Consider the following 24986-nt stretch of genomic DNA (forward strand, 5'->3'; position numbering starts at 1 on the left):
GTTCTCGTTTTAGGCGGAGACGGAGCTAGGATTGAGAAGGATTTGATGGACAATACTTTGTTAAAAGTCTTAGAGAAAGCTTAATATATCATTGCTTAGGTTATTTATCTAATTAATTACATGATTACATATAAAAAGAACTGTTGGAGGAGACGAGGCTACCGGTCGTCGTCCTATCTCTACCACTGTTTTCAGGGGTTTATACACCCTTATTTTTAATTTTTGTCTTGGATTTGAATGCCTTCGCATTGATGCTACAAAGTGAAGTTGATATGAATGTTATTGCAGTATTTAATACTTGTAACCATGTATGATTTGATCTTTGATTTATAGGGATCCATTGGATTCTGATTTGATTTTGAATTATATAATCTAAGGGCAACAACAATATATATAGTAAAAGTAAACCATATGGATGGAACCCATATATATGAGCTTTAACTATTGTAACCTTCATAATGTATGGCTATGTTTAGATCCAGGGGTGTAAAGTTTTGGCATGTCAGATCGAATATACGGATACACATTTGAAGTATTAAACGTAGTCTAATAACAAAACAAATTACAGAATCCGCCTGTAAACCGCGAGACGAATTTATTAAGCCTAATTAATTCATCATTAGCAAATGTTTACTGTAGCACCACATTGTCAAATCATGGGCAATTAGGCTTAAAAGATTCGTCTCGCAATTTACACACAATCTGTGTAATTAGTTATTTTTTTTATCTATATTTAATACTTCATACATGTGTCCAAACATTCGATGTGACATGGTGTAAAATTTTGCCAGGGGATCTAAACAGGGCCTATATAGATAGCAAATAGTATTAGAAAAAGAGAGAAAGTAGAGACAAATAACATATTTTATTCTCTATTGGCAGCTCATATACTTGCGGGTAGTTTTTGTTATTTTTTAGCTATGGATTAGTTTCACAGTGTTGCTAGTTAACTGAATGAAATATTATATTGCTTATGGACTACTTTTGCACTATATTGTAGATACCCTAATTGGTTATAACTTAAAAAGCCAACTAGGATGAGATTGGATGTTTCCTTTGGGATGGGAAACATCCCATCTTATCCCAGGTTGGTTTTTTTATGGGTTGGATGAAGTATTTCTTAGGAGTAGATGGAATAAAATAATATATAATTATGGTTATTTAATGCTTGATTCGATGTAGTTTTGGTTTAAAGAGTTTGATGTGCAGATTGACTTGTTAACTTAGATAAGAATCTACCAAATGTTACTTATCCCTAATATTAATCAGCATAGATGTTGAACCATATTACTGTCCATTGATTTATATAAGTTAGATTTGAGATAGTTTTTGGTTTGCTTGGTTGTGATTCAGACATGGGTTGATCACATTTGACTATTACTTTGTTTCAGGGATGGAGAACATAAAATTTCCTACATTCATTGGACCCGTGTCATTATAAATTTCCTACATTTTGAAAAATTATTATTATTCTTTATCTATTTGGAGCCTTATGATTTTACAACTATTAGTTATATGCCACTACTTATTATCTTTCGATGTGTTTATCAAATTTTTTTTACCAAATTGTCTTCTTATTTCTTCAATGCCCTTCTCTCCTCTCTATCTTCCACTGGTGGCAACTCGACAATGATTCCACGACCACGCAATAATCCAACCAACGAGGCCTGTTCTTGAGGATCTAGTGTTAGAGTTTGTGTCGAATATGTGTACGTAGTCGGTTACAGTTTAGGTCTTGGAGTCGTAATAGGTATTAGGACTAGAGTAAGAGTCGGACACTATCCTAGGATCTCTCATAAATAGAGGAGCGTGCCTGTTGTAACCGCATGGCGACTTAGCATAGCGAGAGGAAGCAGTTGCCGGCGGCGACCGGCCGTGAGTCGTTATAACTCTGATACGCTGTATATGCTGGATCGGGGAGGAGCGCCCGTAATCAGTGCCCCGGAGATGTAGGCATCGGCTGAACTCCGTTATCAAACATCGTGCCTCGGTGTCGTCATCGTGTTTGGATCTTCTATGGCGTTTTCTTCCGCGTTTAGCTACCGATGTCGATTTCGGGGCTGGTTTTATAACAAGTGGTATCAGAGCCCGCGGGAGATCCATGGTAGAGGTACGAGGGAGGTGCTCCACGCCGCGACGACTACACAGGGTATCCAGGGACGGACATGGACGCAAGGTGGAGCAGGACGGTGATCAACGGAATTTGATCGGTGGAATCGGACACTTCAGGCGGTGGTCTGAACCGTTCGATGGCTGCAATCAACAGGGAGATGACCAGACGTGGTGCTCGGGTTGATGGCGGCGGAAGCGATTGGCGATCCAATCGGTGGGTCGGACACTTCGGGCGGGTGGCTCGAACTTTCCGGTGAGCTACTTTCAACAGGGAGACGTGTGGCCACACGCTCGGGGTTGATTGAAGCTGGAGGCGATCGGCGTTCTCGGTCGGTGGAATCGAACACTCTGGGTGGGGTGGCCCGGGCATTTCGATGAGTTGCGTTCGACAGGAAGATGGCTAGACGTAGCACTCGGGTTGTTCTACGACTGGGAAGACAGCATGTGATTTGTCGGCTTCGGCTCGCGACTAGATTGACAGGTGGTCAATTGGAAGTCGGAGCGGATGGATCCTTGGTGCTGATGTGGAGGTGTTGATGACGAGGCAGTGCGTGATGGATTGCTACAGTAACAACGTACGCACGACAAGCATTGCATGGTGGCAGGCACTGGTTATTGATCGGCGGCATTCGCTGTAGATGGAATTGACCCAAAGTGTTTGGTGGTGGTGTAGGAAGTCGTGGAGGCGTACATGAAGCTTGGAGATGGTTAGGGCCGTGGCGGTGTGCGCGATCTTCGCGTCGTGGTCGAGCCGGCGGCGTAGACCAAAGCGGCGTCACTGGTAGCAGGCTCGGTTTGAGCGGTGATTACGCGGTATCGTTTCTGATGGGGTTCGCGGCGCAGTAGCGGATGCGTACTCGGAGTCCAGTCACAGCGCGTGCGGCACAATTGTAGAAGACGAGTTAGAAGCCAAGTCGAACACGAGAAGAGGCGCGATGCGGACTCTGGTTTGAAGAGATCGGATGCAATTAGCCTCATGAAGTCAGCAAAGGAGTTCCATGGGATTGCTTTGCAATCGAACAAATCACCAAGGCAAAAGGAGATCGGACTAGGACCTCTTGGCGGTGGTGATTTGGGACGACGAACGTCGGACGACTGGAGCACGGCTTGGTGTAGTCGTCGTGCAGGTGCCGGCGAAGTTCGTCGGGCCGGCTCCGGTCAGAGGAGGCGGCAGCGGCACGCACAGGAACATCACACAATATAGAACGAGCAGAAGTTGTCTGGAACTCGTGCAATGAGTCATAGCCAGTCACGTACAGGAGCAAGTCAAAAGTGCATTGGTTTAATTAATTGCATGTATATGCAAGGTATCAATTAATATGATGCAGGAGCTTGTTGGCTTGGTAATCTTACGGTGGCTATGATAGGAAGGATGCATGAGACGTACAGATAAAAGAGTTTTGCATGGTGTGTAGGGCTACGGACTCATCTAGGCGACAGAGCGGCACTAGTGCATTAACACTCGGATTAGTGCATGTCGCGGGCGTGGTGGGCAGACGTGGTGGTGCATGGCGCTAAGATCAGGAGTGGGCCAAGAGAAGAGGCTGATGGTGCGGATAGATGTTGGAGCGAGATGAACACAGAGACTGGTAGGAGGGACTCCAAAGCTGAGTCCATGATTTTTGCCAGCCGAGTCAGTGTCTGTGATGGATGCCGAGGCCGTGGAATAGCAACAACACCTAGACATTAGCGCTTCGAGGAGCCCTTTGATCAATTGTGGCCAAGATATCAGTGCAAAAGGTGCAGCTCGGGTGTAGGCGTGTGACAACAAGCGTGCGTGAAGAACTTCCCGGGCAACAGCGGGTCGAATACGTTGATGAAGTCAATGGGTCTGTTTGGCAGTATAGGATATATCTAGGATCTGCGGGGTTTGCATGATGGGGATATATGAAATCTGCATCACTGAAGGAGAAGAGTAAACGCTATGGTGGTAATTTCTTCGGATGATTCAAAGCAACGGTGATTTTCTCAAATTATCAGGAATTCAGTCTATGGATGCGGAAAAGCATGGATGTTGGATTTATTAGCTCGGTTCATAAGACGACAAGGAAGAAAAGGTTCTCTTCGTGTCTGGTGAGTTTGATTTATCTATTTGGTGATGACATTGGTTATCTGGCCATGTATTAGATCAAGTCAAATTTAAGACAGAAGTTGGAGGTGAACATGGTCTTCGGGAAGTCTATGACGTGACAGCTAGGAAGGAATCTAATTTCGCTTGGCAAGACGACTGTGGTGATATGAGAGAAGGTGGAGCACTGTTGCAGGTGGAGTCAGGAGGAAGAAATTATAGGGATAGCGGAGTCTCTTGTTACGGTAAGCCTAATGGAGGCTTGTCGGGGCGGCTCGGCGTGAGCAGCGAAAAAGGATCAACTCAAGTCCTGGTACACGGAGATTCGAGCAAGTAATGAATTCAGGTTGGCGTGGCATATTCGCCAAGGTGGAGTTTGTTAGAGTTTGTGTCGAATATGTGTACGTAGTCGGTTACAGTTTAGGTCTTGGAGTTGTAATAGGTATTAGGACTAGAATAAGAGTCGGACTCTATCTTAGGATCTCTCATAAATAGAGGGGCGTGCCTGTTGTAACCGCATGGCGACTTAGCATAGCGAGAGGGCGGCTACCGGCAGCGACCGGCCGTGAGTCATTGTAACTCTGATATGTTGTATATGCTGGATCGGGGAGGAGCGCCCGTAATCAGTGCCCCGGAGATGTAGGCCTCGATTGAACTCCGTTATCAAACATCGTGCCTCGGTGTCGTCATCGTGTTTGGATCTTCTATGGCGTTTTCTTCCGCGTTTAGCTACCGATGTCGATTTCGGGGCTGGTTTTATAACATCTAGCAGCAACGGTGTTAGTGTTGAGCATGACCAACTTGCCCCGGGCTTGACGGATCTAGCACAAGCGCCATTAGGTGCGACTGATTGAAACATTTTCGATCTACTTAATAAAATATATCGAAGCAGCGTCCGATTTTTTTTTGAAAAAAATAAAAAAATCGAACGCTCGATTTGTAGACGCCTCGTGTAAATACTGTTCTCACGGGCATTCACAAAAATGAATTCCGAGCAGAATCTGATGGAAATAACATGCTTGGAAACATTGATCATTTCATGAATTTAAATGCCTAATGCTTAGCCGCACGATCAGCATGTGTTGGATGACAAGATGCTTGCATACAACAACCTCTGCTGATCGAGTCAATCACCTGAAGACTTGGTTCTCACGTGAAGAGAGAACATGCGCTTGTGGCCGTTTGGCGGCTGCGTTTCTCACGGAGCCGATCCGGCTTTGACGCGGAGGAGCAACGGATTGAGCGTGGGCTACCGTTCAGTGTTAGCTCTATATAGGAGTCAAGGAGACGTCTTTGAAGGACACAGAACACAATAGCCATCTACTCTAAAATTCCTCAACTGCCGTCGTGTTGCGTCGCCGTCGATCCAAGCCGGCCGTGGTGCTCGTCGTGCAACGAGCATTCCGGCGAGCGGTGTCTCCGAGCCTTCGCCACATTCGCACCTGCACGGGGGCGGTGTAAAGGTTTCTGGGCAGCGTATTTCTACACGGCCGCTCGACATCATCGATTGACTGCACTGCTTCAACTCGCTGATCTCCGTCGATCCATTCAGTGAGTGAATTCTTTCGTTTACAAAGGAAAGTAACCAGTGCATTTCTAATCTAGTTTTTTTCGTACATGAGTTTTGTATATGCATGGTACTGTTTATCTAGATTAAAATATTGCGGCTAGATTACCATTGTGATTAGCCTAATGACCTACTTGGCTTGGTTATTTATGCCTTGTTTGATATCTAGCATGATAGAATTTATGAGTTTTTCTTGTTCTATCATGTCGCAAGTAGGTTATGCTTGCTGTATATGCTTTCAAATAATAATGCTTGGAATAAAATTAATGGCTAAGTATGTATTATTTCCAACAGAATCATGATTCGGACGCACGTGCTAACTGCGAACACATCTGAGATTGATGTGCATGTGCAAGTACACGGTCGAGGATATGACCAAAAATTAAGAGAAGAAAAACGCCTTGCTTACGCCAACTAGACACGTGGAGGGCGATCACCAACTCCAACTACACTTACGTGTACTCTAGCTTTGATTTTGGCGCATCCGGATCGGAGACGACTGGAATCAATTAATTAATCAACGTGCATCTATGATGCTAGACAACATGTACAGTAGCAGCTTAATTAACAAAAACAACAATTAATCACAGGCTGCCGGCTAAGCTAATTAAAGCTAGGGCCTGTGCAGGATCCTCTTGGCGAAGACGGCGGCCTCGACGAGCGACGTGATCTCGTCGGCGACGTCCGTCACGTTGCACTGGTTCCCCTCGAACGTCCTGATCCTCGCCGCCGGCGACCTCACCGCCGCCACGCAGTCCAGCAGGCTCTGGTTGCACAGCATGTTGAGGTAGTCATCTGCACACATGCATTAATTTCGACAGACACATCCCGTTATCAGTGTACACCGTATTAGGGGGTGAAAACGATCGGAAACGATCGGAATCGTTAGCATCTCTTTGAAAACGATGCTCGATCGGCCGGTAATTGACCATATTTATCATTTAAACTACTCAGTATCGATATTAATACGATGATGTAGAAAGAAATTAGAAAGAAACAAAATTCAAAAATAGTCAAAAATGATACAATCGAAAACGGTACCCGTTAAACGGAAACGGCACTTGGTCGATCGGGAATTTTCGTGACTGTTTTCACCCCTACACCGTATGTCGATAGGTGCGGATCCAACATGAGTGCAGGGGAACTCGATCGAGTTTTCCGGCTCTATTCTATTGGATCACTGTTGATAGAAGAAAAGAGGGAGGAAGAAACAATAGGAAGCTGAGGGAGAAAGGAGGAGACAAGCTCCCTCTCTCTAATCTTATTTTGGATTTGAATTTGTCCCTATGTGTAGATGTTCAAAATGATAAGTGAAGAAACGATTTGGTGTGGGATACGTACTGTCGGTGGCCTGGACACAGGCGTCGTGGAGCATGCAGCAGGCGTCGAGGGCGTCGCAGGGGGCCTCGCCGGGGCACCCGGTGTACGACACGCCGCAGTACTTGCCGTACCGCATCAACGGCGCCTCTGCACACGCAACACGCAAATCGTACCATTTTCACGTCAATTAACTTGTTCACAACATCATACTCACTCGGTCCAAAAATATAAAGAGTTTCAGTTTTATTAGAGAGAAAAAAAAGTTTTGATCCAATGAGATGCATCATAATTAATAATATAAATCTTGATATATTCTCTGTCTAGATTTATAGTACTAAAATAAATCATATCTAACTAAAATTTTTTATATTTTAGGACGAAGGGAGTAATAAACGCCCTATCGTCACACACACAAAAATTACACCTAAATTACACCTAGAAAAACTGAGAAATTATAATCGGCCGGCCAGAGAGAGTAGTAGAGGACGTCGTGTATACGTACGTACGTGCATACGTGCCCAGGCAGTGCTCCGACTCACACGTCCGGCTGCACTTCTGCATCATCGATCAGCCCAAAGAAACAAGAAAAGAACATCAGAATTAGCCAGAACGATCGACCAACGAAATCGCCGGCTTTAACCTTTCCAGTAATTAATGATACTATGTCTCTCTAACGTACCTCGTCGTTGTCGCCGGCGGCGGCGGCGGGACCAGACGCCGGCGGCGCGCCGCCGAAGAAGCCGGCCAGCGAGTGGTCTGCGGCGGCGGCGAGCATGAGGGCGACGAGGAGAAGCTGCCGCCGCTGGGCGTCACCCATTATAATTTGGTACGTTTGCTTCGCCTAATCGCTGATCAGCTCGCCGTGATTCGCAGGAGAAAAGAGGCTAATAAACCGCGCGACGGGTGCGTGCAGATAGGCATGGTAGGTGGCAAATTGGTTGGGAAAAAATGGGAGCAATTCAAGTGTGTGTCAAACAAAAGACTTCCAAGAACTGACCATGATGTGCTCTTGCTCACAGCTTCGGTTTAATTTCTAAGAGGAAAAAAAGGTTTATTTAAAAGAAAAGTGTAAATTATTGCCTGCAGATTGAAGGTTGTCAACTGTCATTGTACTTTGGCTGCATGTAAACAATGGATTAATCTGGCGATCATCTCGTTTCATCATTTTGTTAGCTCAACCGCATGGACGGATGTATTCATGTATATGCTGATTTGCATCATTGCATGCATGGATGTGGGGTCAGCCGGTCGGGTTGGTGATCGATCTCTCCGTGGGACCATTAGCCATGCTTGCATATGCATGTTGATTGATTAGGGTAGCATTGTTCATGGATCATGATGGGCGTCGGTTTTGACAGGAGATCGGATGCTCCGGTCCCGGCCGGCCCTTTCTAGGCCAGGTTTCTTTCCTGGGCCCATCCATCATCTTTTAATCCAAGAAGAAGAAGAGGAATAGTTTTGTTTTTCATGTGGATGGCAGGCAAGATCTTGTGTCCACTTTGGCTCATTCATCCTAGTAAAAATTCTGTTATAAAAGTCAGCTTGTGTCCTTTAGTAAAAGATATATGAAGAGTACAAACTCAGAACTGTGTTTTTATGGTGCGGTCCATATAGCATATTCTTTCATTTTTGTTTTCAAATATGACATTCTTTACTTCTTACTATCTCATAACTTCGTTTGTGGCATCGCCAAACATTGATGTTAGCCGATGTGGTAGACTTTTCCACCACGTCAATGATATATAGGCGAACACAGCTACTTTAAACATGGGGTAAATTGAATAGTTTGAATAGCTTAGGGGTGTTTGATATCTGATTTTAGAGTTGAGAAGATTGTTTTACACGGACACTAGAAAACAATAGTTGGCTTAGTTTTAGCTATCTTATCTAAAACAGTGAATCACTAAAGTTTCTTGCAAAATTATCGTGTCACGTCATGAAACAAATATGCATGAGCCATTCCATTTTTATGGAGATGTTGCAAACCTTCTTTTACAAACAGGCCTGGGCTCCTACTCTCCCACGCCCCTGTTGTGAAAACAAAAAAGCTGCAAACCGCCTCATCTTATCATCATCACGCTGTCCACGGCACTGCCTCCAAGGACGATAGACTACTTCACCTTTTACTCCCTCTTCCTTACGGCCAACACGTCTTTCTCCTCGCCCTGCCTCCTCCTCTTAGTGGTAGATATAAATAAATAACTCAGTCTACTTGAGGTTATGGAAAATTAACAAGCAAGGAAGAAGCCATAAGCCAATCTAACGATAAAAGGAGCAAACATAATAGGAGAGCCTTCCTACTTCCTCCGTTTCACAATGTAAGACTTTCTAGCATTGCTCACATTCATTTAGATGTTAATGAATCTAGACACATGTATATGTGTTTAGATTCATTAACACCTATATGTATATGGGCAGTGCTAGAAAGCCTTACATTGTGAAACGGATGGAGTATATTACAAGCACGCATGAAGAAAACATCCTACTATACATAATATAAAGTTTATGGCCAATATTGCAATGGCGTTTTAAGACAATCACAACATAAATTACAATTTCACCAACATAAAAGTTGTTATAATTGTAGTGTTATAAAACAACTTTTTAAAAAATATACATATACATTTGCACTAAATGAAAATCTAAAAACAGACTTCCAGCTAACCAGAACTACAATATTATCTTTTTTTAAAAAAAGAGAGATAGCAAAAACCCCAAATCACCAAAGAGCAAAAAAAAAAAAAAAAAAAAAACCCCTAAACCTATCTTTATCACACCCACACCGTCCACACACAGCAAACACCATTCCCACCCACTAAAACCCCTCCACGTGTCCCCCCCAAACCCAACCCACCTCCCCCCCAGCCACACGCCCGCACCCGCTCCCCTCGCCGCACGGCCCGCTCCCCTTGACCGCCACGTGTCCCCCCACTGACATGTGGGCCCCACCCTCCATCCACGCCCTTCCTCCTCCTCAAATGAATCCCCACCTCCCCCTCCCCACCAAAGCCGCGTTCGCATCCGCCGCCGCAGCCGCAGCCGCCGCCGCCGACGCCGACGAGGAGAGGAGGAGAGGGAAGGCGAGAGGGAGGTAGGTAGGTAGGCAGTCGTCAGCCATGTCGCCGGCGGAGCCGACGAGGGAGGAGAGCGTGTACAAGGCGAAGCTGGCGGAGCAGGCGGAGCGGTACGAGGAGATGGTGGAGTACATGGAGCGCGTGGCGCGCGCGGCGGGGGGCGGCTCCGGCGGGGAGGAGCTCACGGTGGAGGAGCGGAACCTGCTGTCCGTGGCGTACAAGAACGTCATCGGCGCCCGCCGCGCGTCGTGGCGGATCATCTCGTCGATCGAGCAGAAGGAGGAGGGCCGCGGGAACGACGCCCACGCCGCCACCATCCGCTCCTACAGGGGCAAGATCGAGGCCGAGCTCGCCCGCATCTGCGACGGCATCCTGGCCCTGCTCGACTCCCACCTCGTCCCCTCCGCCGGCGCCGCCGAGTCCAAGGTCTTCTACCTCAAGATGAAGGGCGACTACCACAGGTAAGATTCGATGGCCTTGATCTAGTATGTGCGCGCGCGCGCGGCGGGATCGAATTTGATTGCCTTGATCTAGTATGTGCGCGCGGCGAATCGACCAAGAATTCGAGATAGTAGGATTTGTTAGGTCGGTGAAGGTAACATGTAGGGAGTTTTTGGGGGTGTGATTAACTTCTAGGATATTCTTTTTTCCTTTGTTTATTATATGATTGGTCTCTGGGTTAATTAAGGTTGTACGGTAGGATTTGATTTGAGTTGTGCAGGTCCAAATTTAAGATCTAATGGTAGTTTTTTTTATGGGTTGATAGGTGTATGAGATCCCTTGTTACTGTACAGGTCTATGTTTAAGTCGTGGTCTTTATATATGATGTTAACATTTCCTCTTGGCGGTGAAAAAGTCAGAATTAGATGTGATGTCTGTTAATGGAGCGGTTGAATGCTAGTTTTCTTCATATTCTTGGGGATCTTGGCGCTGCCTAGGAGTTTGGTACCGATTAAAGGTGTGAAAATTTTTCATCTTGATGGATGTATGATTTCTCTTGGTGACGATTTGTGAAGGTATCTTGCGGAGTTTAAGTCTGGCGACGAGAGGAAGCAGGCTGCGGAGAGCACCATGAATGCATACAAGGCTGCTCAGGTTGGATTTGTGATAATATGTTTTTTTTTTGTACATGTGGATGCAATGGTTAATTGGTTAGTCTCGTGGTTTGAATTTAGTTTTTTGTTTTGCGTGTGTTGGCAGGACATTGCTCTCGCAGATTTGGCTCCGACCCACCCCATAAGGCTTGGGCTTGCACTCAACTTTTCAGTGTTCTACTATGAGATCTTGAACTCCCCTGACCGTGCCTGCAACCTCGCGAAGCAGGTCTGCTTACTCTACTTCTACATCCACTTCCATTTTCCCCTTTAATTTTCTATTCTGTTAGTTGCATCATGCATCTTCAATGTACATTTCTTTGTATGATATATTTTCATGCCAAGTATTTATCCACTATTGATTTTGTACCATTAAGGACCTGCTTTCTACTGGAATACTGGTTATACTGGAGGTATCATGGTGGATGAATGGAGCTTTTTTTCTTTGCTTTTGATAAGCATGAAAGCTGACTTTTTCTAGTGGAAGTTGTACTTTCATTTCTTTTTATCGAAAAGGCATCCATGTTGCTCATTCTGAAGATATATGCTACTTTGTGAGTGCATGAATGATAAATTAATTTATACTAGAAACTTAAGCTGCAATCAGGTTGTTTCTGTAGCTGAAATCCCAAAACGTACTATTCAAATCCCTTGGCACCTGTCGGATGCATTTTTTGGCTGATTTTCATGATGAGATACAGTTTATGAATGATGTATAACTTATATGTTACATTTTGACTGTAAACTTTCAAGGTGATGTTGATCAAATGGTTGATATTTTTATTTCTTGATTCTCCTGATGTTCATTCTTGTAATTTGTGTCTATATAATTTTCATTTGCCATATACCCATGTTATAATTTTGACAGAAATTTCGCATGTTCCATTTAGACTTTGCATCATGTTGAACCTTCACGATCTTAAACCAAATGGTTAAAGTTAGTGTACCTTTGTTTTGGAGCTTGGAACGGTAAAGAAGTGAGAATTATGCCATTTCTGTGTGCTGATAGAATTCTTGTGACTAACTCGTTCTAAGTGCTGATACATTTCTAGTTGCTTCAAATAAGTAGAATTAGCTATATAAGATGCGAAGGTTGTTTCTGTTCTTAAGTAATAGTGTGATCATATTTTGTTTGACATTCACTTAAAAATCAGAACACGGAACATATGATTTGAATGAATTCATGTTTCTTGTAGGCGTTTGATGAGGCCATATCAGAACTGGACAGCCTTGGTGAAGAATCCTACAAGGACAGCACTTTGATCATGCAGCTCCTGCGTGACAACTTGACTCTGTGGACTTCAGATGCCAATGTGAGTTTCCTGAGCCATTTGATCGTTTCTGTCCTATCTTCGTGGTTCTGATATCAGTTTTTTTGTTTTCTCTTTTCTGCAGGATGATGGTGGTGACGAAATCAAGGAAGCCGCAGCTCCAAAAGAGCCTGGGGATCAGTGAGATGAATTCGGACGCCAGTGAGATGAATTCGGACGCCAGTCTGATGCACCATCTGTTGTTGTTGGGGCAATGGACATTGATGTCTTCGGCTTTCAGTAGCTATCTTCTAGTACACGAACTGTCGTCGCACCATCGTCGCACCATCGTGGAGGAGACGATGATGTTCTTAAATTACTTAAGTAGTTCTGGGTCACGCTTTTGTTCAGTTGATAAATGATGGCTGGATCCTGGTTTTCTTGTTCCACGATGCCAGCCACAGGAAAAACCCTACTATTCTGCACTGTTAGAATGCTGTTATATTAACCATGTTTGACAAGACATTTTCAGTATGTTTGTATGACCGTCTTGGAAGTGTTTGGTTGAACCTGTCTCAAGGTCTTTGGTCCAAGACATTATTCACCTGGCTTGCTTAACTCGTTTTAGAGAACAAAAAAAATATTGTCTGTATGGTGACATGCTTGAGTTCACCGTAATCTCATGACATTGCTGCTTCTGTTAATTTGACCAGTGGGCTATCTGCCAGCTTGTTTCGATGGTGACAAGCCTGGAATTGTTTGTAGCAAAATCTTTCCTACTCTTTCTGAATTCTGGTGGTGATCCCAGTTCTGGGCTGTCTGCCAGCTTTGTTTCGAGTATGAGATTTAGGCCCTTTCTGATGAACGGATGAACAGGTTGACACGTTTCGTGAACTTTATATATAATATTTTTTAAATACTGTTTTAAATCTGATTATCAACTTTATAAATTATAATAGTTAATTCTTTCGATTTTGTCCCTAACAACATTTACAAATCGTTAAGCCCTTGAACACCAAAGAGCATCATGACCCGGAGGAAAGCTCGGGGCGCGTTGTGCACCGAATCACCGATTCTCTCTTCTTTTTCTTCTTTCAGAGACTTGAGATAACATGATCTGATTTTCTCCTCTTTTCTTCTTGCTCAGAGAGAATCACAGGATCTGATGAAGCTGGACGTCGGTGGGGTGTGGTCAAAAAAAGATGTCCCTCTCCATTGAAAGCAGCACACATATGCAGCCTTCTGTTTAGCAGTAGAATCTGATGCCCACAATCTGGGGGCGGCACCTCGCTCGCCGCACGCTGGTGTCCGTGATTCGCTGCATTTGAATCGGAGACCGAGATAGCAAACGCCGCAAATATATAATCTGCACATCGGATACCTCATACCTCTGCCTTCTCCTTTGGTACCTGCTTTTCGGGCCGCCTCGACAAGCGCCCAGAGATGCTGGTATAGATGTTTAATTACTACAGGTAGCAGCACAGAGTGTACACAAACCTTAAGTTTTATAAGAACAAGATTACCACACGTGTGGCATATCTCCAAGCAGGTTTTGTCCTACAAAAGTCCTCGCTAACTTGTACTTGAAGAGAGATTATTTTTATCTATAACCGTCCAAGAATATGTGTGCTTTGGAACAATGGAACATGTACTAATGGGTAGTACATGCATTGACACAAATTGCATCAGAACATATGGAGCAGAGATATGCGCAAACTGAAGAAAAAAAAAAAAAAAACTAGAACAAACCTTTATTTCATAACTTTTTTTTCAGATCTTTTTCCTAACTTCTAAGGATGAAAACTACCAGTAATCCTCTTTTTGTTTCCTTTTTACTACTATTACATAGGGTTGTGACAACAACAGATATCAGTAATAATCATAGGATCTAAATAAATAAGAACAAGCAATGGAGTTGGGAATCACTCATCTTCGTCGGGCCTGCTCGCGAGGCACAGCTCATGGAGCTCATTGAGAATCCACTCCTCCCCAGTGTGGCCACCCAGGACAAGAACCCTGGTGCCGCCAACCACGCATGTGCTATGACCCCAGGCGAACTTGGGTGGCTGGCCAGGGACGTTCAAGATCCTCCATGTCGGCTTCTCCTCCGCTGGGTCGAGGAGGAACAGCTGTGAGGGCGAGTGCAGCCCAGCGATGGAGCCACCGAATATGATTATCCGTCCACAGGGGAGGCTGACCGCGACATGATCGAGCCTCGGAGGTGGACCGATGCTCGGGAACCCGGTTGTCGCCAGTTGCCTCCATTGTGGGCTGTCTTCACCAGCGTCCATAGTGTAGGCATCACAGGAGCGCAGCCGGAGAGAGCCGCTCTTTGCCAACCCACCAAACATGAAGAGTTTGGTCTTACCAAAGACGGACAAGGTGTGGCCGAGGCGGGATGGTGGTGACCAGGATGTTGGGATCTCCTTCCATGCTGGTTTTTCCTTGGTGAGGTCAAGCAGGAATGTGTCACTGAGGAGCACACCGGATTCAGTGCACCCCCCTGAGACAACAAGCTTTGATCCATCCAGGGTACATGAACTGTGCCATGACCTCGGCAATGGTGGGCCCTCGCTTGCAACCTCCCTCCAGGTGGGCTGCTTGGCATCAAGGTCAAGGACAAAGACATCATTGAGCAAACCTTGCTGTCCACAGCCTCCAAAGACCACTAGCCATGAGCCATTCAGCCATGAGAGAGTGTGCCCCCACCGGCCGGGTGGAGAAGCTAAAACTTTGACACGGCGCCATTCAGGCTTTGCAGATTCCAGGTTGAGCACAAAGGTATCATCCATTGGCTGCATGTTGACTCCTTCACCTCCAAACAGGACAAGGCGATTACCAACAGCACAGGCACTGAAGTTGCAACGGGAAGGCTCAACGCGACCTCCAACTGTAAACTTCCTCCATGAAGCTGCCTCAAGGGTTGTAAGCTCTCTTGCAAGACGACCCCATCCTAACATCTTGGTGCTCATCTCAAGCCTCACAGTGACGTCTCTTCCCCACGCGTTTTGACATACCATCTTTCTCAGGTGATCATTCTTGGTCAACTCATGCATTCTAGTGCAGACTGATCCGATGGATGCAACATCTCTTGGCGATAAGCGAGACAATATGTTGTGCGCCAGAACTTCATCTGAGAGCTGGAGGATGCCGCAGTACTCGGAACTTTGAATCTTAGGAATATGTTCATGAGAAGCAGGGTTGATCTCTTGAATGTTGGGTCTGTGGTTGGACTGTTGTTTATACACTGGATATGATACATTGCTAAGATCAATGTTAGCTTCAGAGAACAACTGGATTCCAATGACGTGAGTCACAAAACCATCATCCCCATGCATTGGAATGAGCCTTAGCCTGTTGTACAGTGGAGCACCGTCCTTCCGAAAATTCAATAGCTCACCTTGGAACTCAATTCCCTCATTCAAGCATCGCCGGATCTCTGAAACAACCATGGGATCAACAAGCGGATGTCGTCTTTGGGCACGTGGATCCCGGAATTGTAAGAATCGGCTGAAACAAGTTTGAGTCAACAGAGTAATGTGAGAAGCTTCTCTAGGCCCTCTGTCAAGTTATGTCACTGTTAGCTTGATGCAAATATGATACAGTTGAACAACTCGTATAAATGAAAAATGATAGTAGAATAACAGCAATTCAAGCATAGAGAACATGCATTTGTCTATTAGCTTTGTCGCAGACAACGAAGAAGAATGTGGCTTTTTGTTTGGTTTCAAATGTATTCTGTTAAACTAGTGCTAATTGCTAACATTGCTAAACATTAGGCAGAAACTAGTCCAGCTATTTTTTTATGCTTTGTTGGACTTTAGTCGAAATGCAAAAAAAAAAAAAAAAACCTACATTGAATATATAATTATGTTAGCCAATGCCTAGAGCTTATGCTGATTGCTGAATGTCCAAACTACTCCCTCCATCCCAAAATATTTGACGCCGTTGACTTTTTTAAAAATGTTTGACCGTTCGTCTTATTCAAAAAATTTAAGTAATTATTAATTTTTTTCCTATCATTTGATTTATTGTTAAATATACTTTTATGTATAGATATAGTTTTACACATTTCACAAAAGTTTTTGAATAAGACGAACGGTCAATTTAAAAAAGTCAACGGTGTCAAACATTTAGGGAAGGAGAGAGTACTTATGATGGAACACAGGTTTAACTAAACTCATCCAATGAATCTTTTGGAAATAAAATTAATATGTTTGGAATTGTTTGTGATGGCATGATATGTCAAAATGTAATATAAGAGACAAGTTCTTGCATCATGTAAGCAATTCAATAAATTGTTTTTCAAGAATTTTCATAATCTGACAAAAGAGAGGCTAATTGTGCAGACTGCACACAAGAATATTTACCGTTCGACGTGGACAATTAGAGCAAATCACCACAAAATGGTAAAACGACATTTACGGAATGAGTCCCTAAAAGACTTTCCCCTTCTTTCCCAACTCACATCCCTCGTTTTCTGCGCGCACGCTTTTCAAACTACTAAACGGTGTGTTCTTTGCAAAATTTTCCTATAGGAAAGTTGCTTTAAAAAAATCATATTAATCCATTTTTTAATTTTTTTTAGGCTAGTACTTAACTAATCTCGCTCTAATCGCTTACATTGTTTTCCGTGTCAGGAGGTAAACCTTGCCTCCTGAAGACAGCCTTAAGCAGTACAGCACGAAAATCAAGTTCAAACATTTACAACCCAAGTCAAATTTCTCAAAGTTTATCTTCATATTACATCCAGAACTTCCATTTATGCTCAAAATTGAGTTCCGAATTCTGAAACTGACCATAGTCAGCTACTTGTCAACTGAAAACCCTTGCAGGTGTAGTACTGTAGTACACTTATAAGGTTGTCACCAATAATAGCTTTCCATATTGTTAATACGGATCAAATTTCACAGTTGGTGTCCAAATTCAATGTTAATTTGTCATGTGAATACATTCATAGTTAATTATTTTCCAGTACCATCCAAGAGAGGAGGAAAAAGTCTTACTAATCCAGTATAATATATCCTCCTAGAGCACTAGCAGGCGACCACTAAATATGATATATGCCAACGGAAGACTAAAGTTACTAAGTATTAATTGGTAGCCCGGTGGTAAAAAATAAAAAGGCCTGGCTAAAACCGTGATGCTCCCTGTTGTAAATTTTTGTACCCACATGCTACAGACAACTGTGCTATATTCCAATTAATGGCCTACCCATCTCATTTTATATTCACAATATATGCTACAGTTTATTCTTCCATCATCCCTTTTTCTATGTGCAAGTGGCTACTTTAGTAGAGCAAGAGAAGAAGAAGATATATCAGGGGAAAATATCTAACGGGTAGCCATCACCCTTGCTTGCCCAGCCTCTTCCCACCAGAAAACAAAAATGACCCAGAGCCAGAAAGAATATATGAACATTTCGTTGTTCGCCTCTAAGGTCCAATGCAAATATGCAATATAGAACTTCCATACACAAAATTTGTTTCAAAAGCCATTTCATAAATTTAGCAATAACATGAATATATCCAAACTAGATCGCATAAGCACCTTTCAGGCTTTTACTGTACTTGAACAACATTATCTACAATTTACTTCGATTGTTGGCTTGCTCGTGCTGTGCTTAATGTGTAGATGAAAAATCAACAATGTCACCATTACTCAGAGATTGGCTCTAAAATACAGATGGTCTAACAGAAACAGTACACTTCGAATTCTGGCTAAATCTCATATTGGCATGATACCCATCTATAAATTTCAAAAAAAAAAAAACAACCAATCAAAAGTGAGGATAAAATGCTAAAATTTACAGCAACTAGTCAGGAATCACGCATCATCGCCGCAATTGCAAGCATTAAGGCAGAGACAGAGTGGTGCGCACTCTGCACCGTACGCCTGTACAGGAACCCCCTAATTCTAACAAATGCGCATTAAAATCTCAAGGTTTGACTGCACGGCAAAAGCTCATTAAATTCAATAACACAGCCATCCACAACCACCATCAATCTCGCCAACATATCGAGCTGGAATCGAATCGAGAGCACCAAAAAAAAAAAAACAAGCAGCATTTCGCCATCCCCATCCAACCACACCAGATCAGAGCAGAGCGGCATCGATCGGGGAACAGCTAAGAGCAGGGCGCGCACGAGGGCTCACCAGTTGCGGCCGAGGACCTCGTCGGCGCGGTACCCCGTGGCGGCCTCGAAGGCGGCGTTGACGTAGATGACCGGGAAATCCACCTCCACCGCGTCCGACACCACGATCGCCGCCGCCCTCCCCTCCCACGCCGCCGCCTCCTCCTCCCCCGCTAGCCCCCCCGGCGGCCTCCACACCCACCCCACCTCCTCCTCCTCCTCATCCACCTCCATCCCCTCCTCCTCCTCCTCCTCCTCCTCCTCGCACAGCTTCATCCTCTTCACCGCCACCACCCCGCCGCCTCCGCCGCGATCCCCCGCATCAAACATCTCTCCTCTCTCCTCTCTCTCTAGAACTTTCTCTCTCCTCGATGTGCTTCGAAATGGCGGAGTCAGAGCTGAGCTGAGCTGGGATGAGACGGTGGGGGAGATATTTTCGCGGCGGGGTTTATATCCGCGCGGGGTGGGTGGGGGAGAAGGGGCAGGGAGTTGGGGGTTAATTACGTGATCTGCCACCAAAATATCTCGCGGGGGGTGGTGGTGGGGTGGGGCCCGCGCGGGCGGCAAAAGGACGGCGCACGGATGGGGGCCACTTGGGGGGGAGGGGGAAGCATCCAACGGCGCACCTTGTTTTGCTTTTTCCACTCGTGAGAGAGGTGGAGACGTGGAGTGGAAGGGAGAGTATCTCAGATTGTCAGCTTCAGTACTAGTGTAATTATTTTTTTTCTTTCCCTCTCCACCTCTCTCTTTTTTTTATAGGAAAAGACCAGATATTAGGGGGTATAAAAATCTAAGAGCTTTAATAGTAGAGCAAACCACTATCTATAAGTTAATCTAAGAGTTAACATATATATATATATATAATATATTAGGCACCTATCGGATGTCCTAATCAGCCAAGAAAAAAAAATCAAAATTTAAATTCTTAAATTTAATTTTGAGGTATTTTCAATGTAGTTTCTTTTTCAGCATTGACTTTTAAGTCATCAAAAACATATATATAAAAGTTTTGTCTAAAAATTTATATTTATTCTCTAATAAACTGTTTTGGCTTATCCATTATATACTAAAAGTCCATTAAACTTCCTACAAACGCTCCTAAACCGTCATGTGGCGCTCCTATAAACGCTCCTAGATTGCCACGTGGCGCTTTAATAAATCCTAGAAATTCTAAGAAAAAAGAAAAATATCTAGCCATCGATTTTCATTTAATCTGGTGGACCCACTATTTTAAACCATTAGATCTTTGTTAAGAAAAAACCCAAATCAATCTATAAAAAAATCGCACTTTACCCGCGCGGTGTCCCCGTACGTGGACCTGTACGTATGTACGTACATACGTACGTACGTATCCCCTGTAAGTCTTTTCTTTTTTTTTCTTCTTATATTCTTAGATTAGATAAAAAACTATGTTAAATTAAAGTTGTAAAAATATATGCTATTTCAAGTTTTATTCTAAGTAGCGCATCGCATCAAAACATCCATTAAAAATATTAATAAATTAAAATTGTAGATTATATGATTGTATATCTCTTAATAACATAGTTAAATTATTGGACTTATATTTTCAAAAAATAAAAAGAATTTAAATTATGAGCAGTGTTCTAAAAATTTACTCACTCCCTACTGTATAATATTGATATGCCCAAATGACATTATTAAATTATCATGAATATGTTTTCATATATTATATGTTCCTTTATTCATATATTTTTGGAAAATTAACGATCATATATTTTTTTACACCATGTGGATGTATTTTTTTTATTTCTTAGGCTTCATTCGGTCTACCTCATTAGATGAGCTTATCTAGGACACGCGAAAAAAAGTATGTCGTCAGCGTAAGATTAACTAAGTATTAAATATTACAAACTTGAATATGGTTTTATTTGATATTTTAAAAAAACTTTGCATAGAAAGTATTTGAAAACATGCATCATTTCAAGAAACATCTCACCATAAAGGGAGTAGCCAATCCGATAAGATTTTAGAACTCAACCTTAAATTTACTATAAAATATATAGTATATAATATATTTTGTCAATTAGAAATAGAGCTAAATATATCAATCATATATCCCTACTAATTCCTATGTGTATAAGTTTCATATACAAACCACTATCCACCAATTATCAAGTCATATTAATTACTTATGAGACTTCCGTGCTTAATACACCTAATAATTAGATGACATCTAATATGCAGTGTGTTATCAAGTACTGATAATGGATAATACTAAGTGAGAAACCATCAACAAATGATAGGTAAGAATTGATACTACCAAGCCACAACAAATAATACTTCCTCCGTTTCACAATGTAAGTCATTCTAGCATTTCCCACATTCATAAAATGTTGCATGTAACCACATTATATCTTTTTAATTATATCATTCCCATCTATATAATAATATGCTAATTATTAACATTACATATTATTCCATCGTATATTACCCATGAACATACATAGGTGAATCAAATATATAATAAAAGAAAAGAAAACAAAAAATATATTAAACAAAACAAAAAATATATTAACTCATATGTTAGCGAACGATGGTGATAGATGAGTTTAGATATAACCGGAACAATTCGCACTGTCATTATAGTTTAAGGGTGTAATTCAGACTATTTCCTTTAAATAAAAGTCACTTCCACATGATAAGGATTCATAATACAAATTTAATCAATACTAATTTAATTTAGTAAAGTGCCCACGCATATGCGCGGGCCACCTTCCTAGTTAGTGGAAAAGCCAAATGATGGGGCCGTTAGTTACCAGGTTGTATCTAATGTTCTTTTTACGAGAATGTGTATAGCTAACTCTTGCATAATAGCTGGGACTCATCATTATCCTTGTTTTCTCTCCTTCACATAAGTATAGTTAGTTTATAGTCTACTATTGAACTTGCTCTAGTGGGATTAGTGAAAATTTGGTTTCTTCTTGTACTAGAGTACTGCATAGAGCATTCAATTACCCCTCAAGAAAATAGTAGAATCTAATAATTGCGTACGCTAAATAAAAGACTTAGGGTTTGTTTGGGAAGCTCGAAATTCTGGGAAGCAATTTTGAAGCAAATGGTGGATAACTAATAGTTAGAATTAAAAAAATAGATTTATTAGCTTATGATTTAATATCTACAAATTTTTAGAATCTAAGTGAAAATTTGAACGGTTTAAGCCAAAGATTCCAGAAGTAGCTAGCGGTTATATGCCACTTGATTGAATCTCGATATGTTTTTTTACACATGCAGAGAAAATGTGATAAAAGAAGTAATTGACGTTTATTGGACACGACTAATTCAGCATCGAAAATACAACACAATACCTAAATATTAAGTTTATAACATGTACACTTATTTTCGTAGTTTGATTCATCGAATATAAGTTTATTGTGTGGATGTTTCTTTTAAGATGGAACATTTTGATCCTGATTCCATGCAGATACATCTGTACGCATTCCAGCCAGAACTAATGCAGAATATCTCAACCATCCAATCTGAAAGCTACTCATCCAAACTTTGGAAAATATCATGTACCAATAGCGCTAGCCTTGTCAGCAACCAAAATATCCTCTCTCTCTTTTTCCCAATTAGATTTCCAAGTCTACATCGGAGTCACTGTTGGGAGAAATCATTTATATATCATTCATTCTGTGGCGTCCACTTGTGCACCTAAACGCCTAATGAGAGGACAGCCAAACCCCAGATCTTATGTACATGTGGATGGCTACCTTAAATTTTAATTAAAAAGTTTTTTTTTGTTGTTGTCGTTGTGATCACTATATATCGCGTAAAGTTATTAAAGGTAACACAGTGTATTATAATTAGACTGTAATATTGTTTGTCAATTGAGTAATATAAATATCAAGCATCATATAAAAATGCTTAACATACAAGTTAGGTGCAGAGTCTTGTCATAATCTGATAATAAGAAAAATAAGTAACATGAACAAAATTAATTAATAAGTCAATGTCGTAAGCAATTCAAAATATTAAAAAACCTTAGCAAACATGATAAACCTATATCACACGTCATGAATATAAATCTAATATCTTCCTAGTACAATGTGATTTGTCTCTCGGTAACAACTAATCTAATAAGAATCTATTCTACGTCACTTTCATAGTCTTTTATTGTCCTTTATTGTAGTCTTGTAGAATAGTAGTAGCTCATAGCAAACACATGGTATCTCCATATCAACATAGCTTGTCACCTGCTCAAATCAAAATTTATTCACAATTTTCCCCCTTTTGCTAGGTTATGCACCTAGTTAATTACCCCAAAGCTAGGTATAAGATTTCATTATTACGAAATGGGCATGTAACCTAGTGGTTACAGTGACATGAGTAGTACTCTAATTAAGATCCTGAGTTTAAATCTCCTATAGAGTGAATTTCATATTGGGTTGTTTGCGGAGCTAAGTTCCCTATTTCAATGGCTGTATATATTCGGTTGGATGTAGAGGCCGGGTAAAAAAATACCCTTCTCTAAAAAAAAGATTTCATTCTTTGCTAGATTGGGCCTGTTCGGCTGTCTGTTATGCGGCTGCTTGGTAAAACAACTTTTCCGGCAATGTAACAGATATTACCACAACATTTGGCTGGTTACCACTTCCAACTATATCAAAGTTTCACGCCACGGCAAATCTTATAGTAAGAAAAATAGCAAAAAAGACGCATGTTAGATATCACACTGGACCAAAATGTATCCATAGTAGTTCCTAACAATTTCTTCACATAGCTTTTGAAAAGCATTACATAAAGTATCAATTATCAAAAACTATTCCTATTATCATGTACCATCAACCTGCCAACCTTTGCTAATAAAAGCCTTCTCACGTGGCTGCAGCTGTCTGCTGCCCAACACCAAACCCCTGAAACGCAAAAAAAAAAAAGAAAAAAAAAGAAAAAGAGAGGGACGAGTGACCAGAACCTTCCAAAGGCCAGTGGGTACTGGGTACTGGTTAGGCAGCAAAATATCCAGGATGGCAGGGGTCCGTAAATAAGACGCCTAACCCAGGGGCAAATCAGTCCACGCGCTCTGACGGGGAACAATAATATCGTGCGCCGCTGCCGTCCTCCTCCACGCGCACACGCGCTGTTCAGTTGCGGCGCGCGAGAAAAGATCTGCGGCGTCGCCACGTCATCACTCGCGCTCGCCGTTCGCCGATCAGGCCCCTTTTGTAGAAAAACCGGAGAACTTTTAAGGATTTAGATCGGATAAGAATAAAAAAGAATATATGAGATTATTTGGATCGAAGGATTAGATCCTTTGATTCTTTGAAATTCGTATGGTATGCCATGTTTTTTACTCCATTCAAACGGTTTTCCTACTATTTTTCGTCCATTAGGATTCAGACATTCTTTTTTTCTTTTACATGAGGATTCAGACATTCTTTTTTCTTTTACATGAAAGAGAGAGCTTTATTAATGATTAAAACAGGGGTTATATTCCTGGTTTAGCAGGTCTAGGATCTTGCGTTTTAACAGGGGTTACCCTAAACCCTACAACTTTACTATTTTTATGTTTTAAGAATCATATGTTACAAAGAACCCTCGATAACTTTACTGTATGCGTTTTCCTGCGGCATTGAGAATTGTCGTTAAATTATGAAAAAGAAAAGTACTCAAACCCCAAAAACTTGCCTATCTTGATTCCAGAGACTCAAAACTCTGAGAAGGTTGCATTGAAAATCAAAACAACAATATTTAGCCTCCAAATTTATTTGACAAGAACTTGCGCAACAATGGGTGGGTGCCTGAAAGCACATTGAAAGAAGTAGCCAAACATAGTCAGCAAAGAAAGAAGCAAGATACGATACATATACACACTGATTTTTGTTACTAACGCAAAAAGAAAAAAAAGGTGCACAGCAAAACAACCAGTGGTCTTAGGTGTATGAATTTTGGTGTCCACAAATATTACGCATATACAAACTCTCAACATAATTTTAGTGAGATTAGAGATTTGCAGTTGGTTTTCATCTCTTATAGCATGTTTTATGTGACATATTTGTGAGTATGATGTTGTGTATAGGTGTGGGTCTACTGTGTAATTAAAAAAAAAAGAAAAAGCGCACAGACCAGTCGGTTGATCACTCGATCTCGCGTCTTGGAAATTGGAAAACAATGGCCTCAGGTTTGAGGCTTGTGACGTGGCGTTGTTAAATAAACTTTTGTCAGCTTCATGTAGTGGGCTTAAAATCCAACCAACTGGTCGACAGAACAAGGCCACACGAAAAAGGAATAAGTTCACTCCAAGTCCCTCAAAATTGTCGTAAAGTCTAAAATTTCATATGATGCGTCTCTCAACTTCTAAAACCAGTATAAATAAGGTCCCAAAATGATTTGGATGATGGTTTAAGCT

The 24986-nt window shown here is 42.1% G+C and overlaps 3 protein-coding genes across 4 annotated transcripts; 1 reads left to right on the top strand and 2 right to left on the bottom strand.

Annotated features, from left to right (window-relative positions):
* Positions 1–6033: 6033 nt before the first annotated feature.
* On the bottom strand, positions 6034–7912 carry LOC127754774 (phospholipase A2 homolog 3-like). Its single transcript, XM_052280347.1, has 4 exons — positions 7747–7912; positions 7574–7622; positions 7089–7214; positions 6034–6542 (listed from the first exon to the last, which is right to left on the bottom strand). Exons 1-4 carry the CDS (start codon positions 7882–7884, stop codon positions 6361–6363), a joined length of 495 nt encoding a protein of 164 aa, XP_052136307.1. The 5' UTR covers positions 7885–7912; the 3' UTR covers positions 6034–6360.
* A 2144-nt stretch (positions 7913–10056) lies between these two features.
* On the top strand, positions 10057–13064 carry LOC127754773 (14-3-3-like protein GF14-D). Its single transcript, XM_052280345.1, has 5 exons — positions 10057–10602; positions 11158–11236; positions 11342–11464; positions 12432–12548; positions 12631–13064. The coding sequence occupies exons 1-5, from the start codon at positions 10184–10186 to the stop codon at positions 12688–12690; spliced, it is 798 nt and encodes a 265-aa protein (XP_052136305.1). The 5' UTR covers positions 10057–10183; the 3' UTR covers positions 12691–13064.
* Positions 13065–14211: 1147 nt separating this feature from the next.
* LOC127754771 (adagio-like protein 3) lies at positions 14212–19036 on the bottom strand. Of its 2 annotated transcripts, none has more exons than XM_052280342.1 (2): positions 18642–19036; positions 14212–15995 (listed from the first exon to the last, which is right to left on the bottom strand). In XM_052280342.1, the coding sequence occupies exons 1-2, from the start codon at positions 18947–18949 to the stop codon at positions 14408–14410; spliced, it is 1896 nt and encodes a 631-aa protein (XP_052136302.1). In that variant the 5' UTR covers positions 18950–19036; the 3' UTR covers positions 14212–14407. The 2 variants fall into 2 exon arrangements, with proteins under 2 accessions (XP_052136302.1, XP_052136303.1); XM_052280343.1 differs by having other exon boundaries at positions 14212–16046; positions 18642–18753.
* Between the last annotated feature and the right edge of the window lie 5950 nt (positions 19037–24986).

The sequence above is a fragment of the Oryza glaberrima genome, chromosome 11, assembly GCF_000147395.1.
Source record: "Oryza glaberrima chromosome 11, OglaRS2, whole genome shotgun sequence".
Lineage (NCBI taxonomy): Eukaryota > Viridiplantae > Streptophyta > Magnoliopsida > Poales > Poaceae > Oryza > Oryza glaberrima.

Excerpts from the sequence above, each read along its gene's own strand:
- LOC127754774 (XM_052280347.1), bottom strand. The coding sequence starts at position 7,884 with ATGGGTGACGCCCAGCGGCGGCAGCTTCTCCTCGTCGCCCTCATGCTC. Across the intron at positions 7,623-7,746 it reads CCGCCGGCGACAACGACGAG|AAGTGCAGCCGGACGTGTGA; the intron begins GTACGTTAGAGA and ends TCGATGATGCAG. Across the intron at positions 6,543-7,088 it reads CTGTGTCCAGGCCACCGACA|ATGACTACCTCAACATGCTG; the intron begins GTACGTATCCCA and ends GCATGTGTGCAG.
- LOC127754773 (XM_052280345.1), top strand. The coding sequence starts at position 10,184 with ATGTCGCCGGCGGAGCCGACGAGGGAGGAGAGCGTGTACAAGGCGAAG. Across the intron at positions 10,603-11,157 it reads ATGAAGGGCGACTACCACAG|GTATCTTGCGGAGTTTAAGT; the intron begins GTAAGATTCGAT and ends CGATTTGTGAAG. Across the intron at positions 12,549-12,630 it reads TGTGGACTTCAGATGCCAAT|GATGATGGTGGTGACGAAAT; the intron begins GTGAGTTTCCTG and ends TCTTTTCTGCAG.
- LOC127754771 (XM_052280342.1), bottom strand. The coding sequence starts at position 18,949 with ATGTTTGATGCGGGGGATCGCGGCGGAGGCGGCGGGGTGGTGGCGGTG. Across the intron at positions 15,996-18,641 it reads GAGGTCCTCGGCCGCAACTG|CCGATTCTTACAATTCCGGG; the intron begins GTGAGCCCTCGT and ends AACTTGTTTCAG.